General features: G+C 37.2%; 1 protein-coding gene across 1 annotated transcript in view; it reads right to left on the bottom strand.

Moving 5' to 3' along the window:
- Positions 1–2860: 2860 nt before the first annotated feature.
- Positions 2861–9449, bottom strand: part of VPS50 (VPS50 subunit of EARP/GARPII complex) — a 76657-nt gene continuing 70068 nt past the window's right edge. Inside the window, exons 26-28 of the mRNA XM_058831995.1 lie at positions 8674–8795; positions 5657–5846; positions 2861–4237 (exon numbers count right to left, since the gene is read on the bottom strand). Coding sequence (XP_058687978.1) covers positions 4118–4237; positions 5657–5846; positions 8674–8795 — 432 coding nt within the window. The 3' untranslated portion in view covers positions 2861–4117. The remainder of the gene's footprint in view (positions 4238–5656; positions 5847–8673; positions 8796–9449) is intronic.

Genomic DNA, 9449 nt, shown 5'->3' with positions numbered 1-9449 from the left:
AGAAATACCTTCAGTCATTTTGCACATCTGATCATTCATTTTGTGTTTAGTGGCAATTTAGTTTAGTGACATTTAGTGTTTAGTGACCTCCTCACATCTCTTCCCCTAGACCTTCAGCTTGCTTGTATACTTTGTTTTTCAAAGTTCAACACATTTAGACAGGTATTTGATAACTTCAAATCTGACAACATTGAAATCTGTGCAAGATAAACCACAAATGTAACACAGATCTGGTACATCTCTGCCCTGAAAGTACGTTTTCTTTTCATGTATGTATCCAGAGCTCCAGACCAAACCAGCACATCTAGGGTATACTGTAGAGATTTTTTTAGCAGAAGAGCCAAGCAGACTCAAGTTTAGTTCACATACAACCATTTTTAATTCAGCTTATACATGTAAAGTCTTTGGGACTGAACAGAATACTCCACAAAATTAAGCACTGGATCCACAACACAACAACCACGGTTACTCATGTCATCGTTTGTTTCTCAGACATGTCATGTATTTATCATATGGCATGCTATTGCTTTATGTCTACTTTAAAAAACTCAAACACATATTTGTGAAGCCCTGAGTATTATTTAAAGATGCTGTTCCACATAACACTTCATGATCTCGTGCACGAACAGAAGATCCTTAAAAACCAAGTCTCTGCTGCGATGAAAACCAGCTCTGGCAGTGCAAAAACTACACACTCACAAATTTCCTTAAATAGCCAGCAAGCACAGAAACCTTGCTGCTTGCAAATTGCATTATTTCCATATCTGCACCATAATCCCACTGTCAATACAATGTTTAGCCTTTATGCTATGCTGTTTCAAGCAGTGGTTAAAAATAAAATAGATGCCATCAAAAATACAATAAATCTGCACTTTTGGTCCATCTCCATTTGTGTCATTTACAATATTGTTTAGGAACAATCCTGTTCCTAAACAGGAAGACCCCAAACAGATCACTTTCATAGTAAGAACAGAGGATCCTTACAGTTTTGTGCATTCTGTGACACAATAACAAGTGAAGAGCAGAACTCGCATCCAAAGCTTTGCATTTGGTACCTGTCACAAGACATACCTTTATCATTCACATCTGCAAAAAATTAAGAGGGAATGCAAACCCTTCACAGAAGCTTTGAGGCAGCCACTGATCACTCATCCTCTTTTGTCCCCTAAGGGGATAAGGGCAAAGAAGGAAGGCTGTTTTTTCAGTGGACACAAGCTGTAATCTACACCCCCACATCAAAGGCTTGCTAAACAGAACTGGACAGGGCCTTGTTTTTCCCACTGAAGATCAGAAGAGAGCCAAGTTTTTATTGTACACATGGGAAGACTCTTAGCCATGTGGGAAAAATGGAACCCAGAACAGTCAATTACCTGAAAACGTAGCTACATGCCTAAAATCGTGGAACATCCATGTGCCTACCCAGATGAGGCACTTGAATTAACACCTTCTGGGGCTGCTCTGTGTACGACCCCATCAGCTGGATCACTGCTGGACAGCCTTTCCCATCAATGCCACTCTGCTTGGAATAATTAAACCTATACCAAAGCAAGGACCTCAATCATACGTAAGGCCCAGTAAAAAATCAGCTGGCTTCCTGCTATTCTTGTCCCAGTAGCTGCTTTTTGGAAGAACAGCGTCACCATGAGATACAACTGAGAGAAGCTGACAGTAGGAAAGGCAGTTGTGTGCTGATCAGGATAGATATAGGCTTTGCCTAACCAGTGCTTTGAAAACTGCCCATCTAGGCTCCAGGTGATTTTGACAAATATCAGAGTACTTATTTTCTGGGCACCAAGATTTAATGTCTTCATCAGGCTAAAGAAGGATTGACAGATGCCCACTTCCGCATTACTGGTCAGTCTCCTCGGAAAGTGAAGGAAATTTTCTTCTATTATTAAAGTTTTGCAAAACACTCCTCTAAAACATTAAGGATATTTAAGCTATATTCTCTACTGTAGAAAAAGCAGTATGAGGCTTATTGCAGAGGAGAACAAAGATGCACAGAGATGCTCAAAAATCAATGGTATATAAAAAATTCTCATATCAGAGGATGGAAACTACCAAACATATCCTTAGTGAGATAACAATTCAGCACTCAGTGAAAACTTAGCTTCATTAGTCAGTCAGTCAGACCAAGTAAAATAGAATATTCTGAGTTAGAATGGACCCACAAGGATCACCGAGTCCAACACCCGATTTCACACAACCTAGAAACATGTATCTAAGAATTTATGTAGGCCATTTACCTATGTGGCTTCCTGCTTGGCATCAATCCTGGGCAGCAAGGAAAGGTTCTTGTGGAAAACACAATGATTTCTGAGGCATATATGAATGAAAATCACACAGCTGCTGTATAGGTTTAACACTGCATATTTCACATTCTTTTATTTGGGGGCTTATTTAAAAGTAACAATTCAAACTATAGATAAACTACCAAAAAAACCACTCCTGATTGTGGTTCATGTAATTGCCCACCTTGACCCTGCATTCCAATGGCTATACCTCTACCTTTTGGTAAGCACTAAAATTACAGTGACCTAAGCATTTCAGGAGAAATTAAATGTGTTCAGTTCACCAAAGCTCTAGTAAAGATATTTGAATTTCTTATTTTATCCAAGAGAAGAAAATGGAAAGATATTTTACACTAATAGTCCCCAATATGTTTTTGTTTCTTCTAAGAGCTCCCTCAGGATTTGACTCCAGGGCACTTAGTCTGACGCAAAAGTCCACACTTTCATTTGTACCACCTTTTTAATGAGGATAAAAGTGATTCAGCTTCAACATATATGGTGACAAACCACTAAACAAGTTTTAAACGGAACTAGGCAAGACAGCATGGTCAATAAAGAACAGTATTAAATTTTGTTTTAAATCTTATTTCCTTTAAAACACAGATAAACAAGGAAGCTGAATAGGCTTTCTCTGAACTCACACAATGACACTCAGCACACTTCTGAAGAGGAAATTAGACCACAGAAAAGAACCATTATGATGACTCCATGGAGCAACTTTCTGTCACTATATGACTGCTGACATTTACTAACTCCTAGTTCCTTCATGTCTGAATTAAAGTACAATGGCAAGTACGAATCCCAAACTGAGAATTTAGCATGTTGGACACACCAGTAGATTGCAGCCTGTGTCATTTATTTTACCTATTAGCTCAAAGTTTACTTTAAAATGGTCTGAGAGCTCTCCAAAAAGTTGATTGTGTAATAAAAAGTAAAATTCCTGAAACTTTTCTACTGAAAACCAAAGGTAAACCTGAAAATTTCAGTGAAGTCAGTGATGCTCTGAAAAATTTATTTCTAGGGCACATATGCAGTCAAGCCATTTTACTTAGCTCAAGATCACTCAGGATGTCTACAGTAGAGCAGGAAACAGGAGGATTATTTTAGTATCAATCCAAAACTTCACTTAGAAGAACATTATTCCAATTCCCTGACATTTTTGCTGACATTTTGCATTGTTGAATTGGAAAAACAAAGTCTCACACACAAATCATATTGGCATACAATGTTTATTACCTTCTATTAATCTGAAGTCAGTAATTTTGATATTAATTCTGAAATAAACAGACATTTTTAAATACATATGAGAATGATGGGCTTTAACATGAGAGTACTTAGCTGATCTGCACTCTTAATCCACATGCAGGATACATCAATCAAATTATTATACATACCCTTTCATTTTACACTGGTCTATAATACAGCACAATTTCTGAAGATGAAAGCAGGGAGGAAAAGAAACCATATTTTCAATCTGTTTTTAAAAAGAGCATCAATGATATATTAAGTCAATGTGTTTCTCTCTGATTTTGGTTTTACTTACAGTATACGATTTTGCAAAACGTACAGCTCATCAATGATACACAGTGGCCCTTTACTAAGGGCAAGTAACCAAAAAAAAAAAAAAAAGAAAAATAGCAGAGAAGAATTCTACAGATTAAAAAAGTCATATTTTAGAACATTGTCACTTCAGAGTGCCTCCAATGTTACTAAGAAAGGTCATGCACAACATTAGAAATGTTGTCATTAGTCCATAAGAGAAATGTCTGCGTGCTTCACATGAACAGAAAAAAGGTGCAAGTCAGAAAGAAAGCAGCTTTCTCCAGTTATCTCTTAGGCCTGTCTATGTCATCAATGGTAGCTAACAGCTTCTGTCTTGCCTTTTTGTTGATGTAGGTGCCCAGACAAATATTCACCAGATTGGTCAACTGCTTAGTGGAATATTCCTGGCAAACAAAAGCAGATCATATTAGGGCAGAATAAAACACCAGACAAAGATAGAAAATTTAAAAACATGTACACATACTCAGTGTGGATTTTACAACTGATAGAAGCACCAGTAAACAGGGGAGATTTAAAGCTGCAGTTCAGTCATTTCTGGATAGTTTTCATAGTTGATGCAGAGGACAAAACTGTATTTTGCTACATGGAGGCTTATAATGGAAAATGCTTTTGACTTTAAAAGTACTGGACAGAGTTCACAGAAAGTAACTCTGTGAACATGTATATAAATCAATTTTTAATGTATTTTCCATTCTTTAGGAGGCTTGGTGGGAAATACATATGCAAATGATTAAGCCTTCAACACAAAATCTTTTTTTTTTTTAAACAAACTGTGATAAACGCTAGTGATCTTTTTTATTTTGACTTCCCATTTCCAATAAGCTTCTAAATGCTTCTGTCTCCAGAGTCTCAAAACTATTTTGATCTCAGTACATGATAAAGGAAGAAAAAATGAAAGGAAAAGAATTCTTAACAACTGTGAAAACACCAAAATATTCCCCAGTATTACCTTTATGTCTTAATCCGATCCAAAACACAGCTTTCACCAATGTGTTTTAAAAGAGTTTTTCCCTATAGGTCATCAAACCCCATGGCTCACAACCTCTCTTGGGCTCCAGGCAATACAAGGAAAATTCAAAGACATATTTCCTTCCTCCATTTCTAGTGGGATTTAAAGTAATCCCAAAATACAGATTTCAAGTGCTTCACTTTAGAAGACTTTTTACTTCAAAGATGGGTGTCTCCAATAGCATGTGACTATTACACAGATCTGTTATAATTGTTATATACTAGAGCGAAAGCATCTGAACGTTTTCAAAACACAAATATAGACTTAGCAAGAAATGTTGATTAAGCATTATCAAACGAAGAAAGAAAAAGCAATGATTTTTCTCCTTCTGCCTTACAACTTTAAGCAATCTACTCCTAAAAACAATACAAAACCCAAACCATAATCACTGATGATCAAGTTGTGCACTTTGGCATACTCTGAACAGCTCAGCTGTTTTCAATTTCCCTTTGCTCTAGTTCACTTTTTGATACAATAGGCAGATGTGACTGGCCTAGTCATCCTCCCCAGTCATCAGATGTTGAACCAGTTCAAACACATACTAACTTCATATGATAAAAATGAATACCTACATGCACACATACATTTATATTTATACTGCTTTCTATATAAGTTTTATTGTAATAAATGAAAATATATATATTCATATATATATATTTATATATGAATATATAATTTTTAATGCATGGAAGGATTGATTATTCCTAGTTGTTAGCATGTTTTTATCATCATGTTTTATCATCAGAGTGAATTTTCTCAATAGAGAGGAAAAGAATGCAAATTTAACTCTTACCCTATGTTCTTTTATCCAGGATTCCATGTCATTTTCTGTCAGGTAGTATGCTTTAATATAGGTCTCCACAAATTCTTTATCTGGAATAGGCCTAATGTCTGTTAACTTTTCTAGTTTCATTAAGAACTGTTGAAAATCCAGTTGCATCAAGGCACGTCCTTCATTGCTACACTTCTTTACATTGGCATACCTAAAAAGAGAAACAGTGAAGGAAATAAAAATTAATTTTGCTTCTCAAAGTTAACTTAGTCTTTTAAACCTTGAGGAGAAGCAAAATTATGGTTTTAAGTCAAAAGCAGACAAGAACTTCTCCTAGGATGCCTGCTGCAGAGCTTTATTTGCATTAGTACAGCATATTTTAACCCAGTCATCTAACAGAACCCCACTGTACCCACTGATACTTAGAAAAATCACACTCTCCTCTCCCAAAAGTCACAAAAAAGCCTACACTGAACAACATACTATAAGTCAGAAGAAATTAAACCAATGCCAATAAGCACACTGGACAGCGGTTTCAAGTGATCACTGGAGTCTGAAAGGAGTCTGAAATTCCATTTAGGAATGGTCACCAGGAGCTTGCTGAACCAAGTGGGAGCATCAAAGACACAAAGCTCCATGTTCAAAAGCAGCCACAGCAACGAGAGGATGAAGGGTGGCAGCACTGGCTCATCCCTGTGAGAAGTTGATGATTTAATGAGAACAAATTGACAGCAATTTAGTGACAGGTTAGAGGTGGCAGTAGATGAGTTCAATGGCAGGGTAACACTAGCAAGGATCACAGCAAGGTGACAGACAACAAATGAGGAAAACGATCTTTGCAGTTCTTCAAATAGATAAGGAACTGCACTTGTCCAGATCAAAGGAAATGACACTGCAATGCCCTCAAGAATGCCAATTTCAACTGTATGCAGGGTCTGGGGCACAGTGACTCGAGAGACTTAATCCAGTTTATCCACCAGTTGCTCCCACAAGTGACAACCCTTGACCACATCTAAAACAAGCTCAGTTTCTCACTGGTTCATGAAGTTGATTGTAATTATTATACACTACCTAGATTATTAGGTTTGATGCAAAAGAAGCAGCAGAAATATGCAGCTGGAAGCTGAGTACACAGCAAGGTCAGGTTAAGAACATGAAGAAATTTCACACTTAGAGCTGGTACACAGAAAGAATTTGCAGACTGCAAAAGCAACAGAAGCAAAAAGAGAGAGGACCAAGGCGAAAGTCCTCTGGAGCTTCATAGAAGACTAGCAGATGATTTTCAATAGGCTCAAGAAGCCAGCTGGGAAACAGAAGAGAAGAGAACTAGGAGACAGGGAAGGACAAAATTTAAAGAAAGATACAGCTGACTGCAGTGGAGGTAATCCTTCATTCAGTGAAGAGCCTGATAAAAGCAATTTCAGTTGACTGGATGACTGGATGAGAAACATCTCCTTCATGGCTTTTAACTCCATACATTCATTAAAAGAAGTTACAAAGTTATTCAGAGAGTCAGCTATTCAGAACACTTTCCTTCCCTTTCCACAGTGGGAAAAGAACTTACAAGCTATGTAAAAATAACAGAACTGGCCAAGAATAAGAAATTACAGGCAAATATCTGGGAAAAGATGATAATGAGTACTTTTTGCACTTTCAGAAACAGTACAGGATACATTATATCATGAAAGTATTCCTAGTCCAACCTGATTAGGTGAAAGTAAAGGTCAAAGTTTCATGTCACAAGCATGAACCTGAATTGTAGCATGGAGCAAAACATGAGTGATGATCTTCAGAGCTAAGGACTAAGCGGTTCATTAAAACTGAAGCCACAAAGATGAATGAGATGTGATGTAAGAAAAGGAAACAAGCTGAAAACAAACACAAAGGTTGAGGTAGAGAAGGTTGATAGTGACTGACAGTGTTATCAACTTGAAAGGTAAGAGGAACAGTGAGGAGAAGAGATAGGCCTCTGTTTCACTTCATTTGAGGTATAAGTAGAAAATAAAATTTCAAAAAGGAAAGCTAGTTGTATAGGCTATACATCATATGAAGCAATTGAGAAGCTAGAGACAGGTCATGCATGGATTTAGTTACCCAGAACATGAAACTGACCTCTCCAGAGACTGCAAAAGGATGAAAAAAAATGGGCAGGAGATAAAAAAATGATGGCTTTATGGAAGCAGTGGAAGCTGACGATCCTCAATAGGCAAACACTTGCAGAAGAAGGATGTTTTGCTGAGGTCCTAATTTAGAGCAGACAGCAGGAGAGTGGGATGGAAAGAAGTAAAATAGGTAGTAGGGAATGAATAGGGTAAAGATAACCAGGAAAGAAGTATGGAAACATATGTAGAACGAGTGGAAGACAGCACATATTCTGTGAGGCAAAAGTTCTGGTAAGAGCACAATCATATGTAGCAGGGGGACAAAACCATAAAAATAAATGCAGGGGATGAAAAGTCTACAATACTCAGGCTACAAAATTGAATCCAGAAAGACTGAGACACTGGTTATAAGAGCAAGGGATGAGGAAGGTGTAGGTTCCTGACTAAGGCGGTTGATGAAGCCAACTAAGATATCTCTTCTGTTCTTGATGACTTTGGAAAAATCAAGTTCCATGGCTACTTTAAGAAAACTGACAGTGTTGATAACTCCACTAACTTTCTTCCTGGCAAAGATAAATGGCATCACCATGGAAGTACTGACTATAGATTTTAACTTCCTTCTTTGCTCTGCTGGGAAATGATTATTTTTATATGGAACTTTCTTTGAAAGAGTACTGTATTTTCAAATGCTTCAGGAAAACATTCAGTGTCATTCTTCAGCAGTATCTAGGAACAAGACCACCCTCTTTAGGCTTAATGCTGCACCAGATTGTGAAACAATCACTGAGTAGTGCGTTATGCAGTGATAATTTTTAGGGTCTCCAAAAGCACATGAACTCACATGGACACTATAACATTAAAACTTTTAAGTCTATAAAATAAACATTATCATTATAGACATACTTAGCCAAAAGTAAGACTTCCATAAATACTTACCCTTCCACAAGAGTTCTATTGGCCAAGCGTATGCAGTGCTCCCAAAGGATGTTGGAGACTGGTAATGGAATACGGACTCTCTTAGACACATCACTCAACCTCCTGTTAAATTCCTCAAATTCCTAATAAAACATTAAAGATGTTTATTCCTTCAGGATATACGGATCATATTCTATACATCCAGCAACAGCAACAACTAATTAGAAATGCACATGAAAGAGAATACTGAAAAGTGAGAGCAAAGGAGAGAGGCTTAATAGGCACAAACTCAATGTGTAAAGTAGAAAACATATCACTTTCTAGTATATTACTCACAGCATTACCTGCGTGATTTTTTTTTAACTGAACTGCTGCTCTGTTCTCAGAGCAAGAGTTCTCTGTGAAACTGACACCTCTGAAAATGAAGCTAGTAGCTTATCCTTCAAATGCCATTTTCATTGCCTCACTCCTTAAACTCATATTTAACTACTTTAAGTCAAAATACAGCCACTGAGGAAAATTCAGTTATGATCTCTTTAACCCTCTAAATATCCACCCCACCAGCTTTCAAAGAGAAGCTCAGAAATATTGTAACCACTTTTCATTCTTCCACCTTCCACTTTAGATAATTTCTCAGTACTTCAGAAGGAGCTGACAACCCATTGAAAGGCCAAATCTAACAATTTAGGACCACACTGCAGTACTAGATAACAATTCAGGTTAAAGGAAGGCACCTGTTTCCACATGAATCATCAGTGGCCTGGATGGATTTCAGCTGATACTTTGAGTGAGAAACT

This window comes from Poecile atricapillus, chromosome 2 (genome assembly GCF_030490865.1).
Source record: "Poecile atricapillus isolate bPoeAtr1 chromosome 2, bPoeAtr1.hap1, whole genome shotgun sequence".
Lineage (NCBI taxonomy): Eukaryota > Metazoa > Chordata > Aves > Passeriformes > Paridae > Poecile > Poecile atricapillus.
The sequence above is the reverse complement of the archived record's forward strand: the minus strand, read 5'-3'. Positions and strand labels throughout refer to the sequence as shown.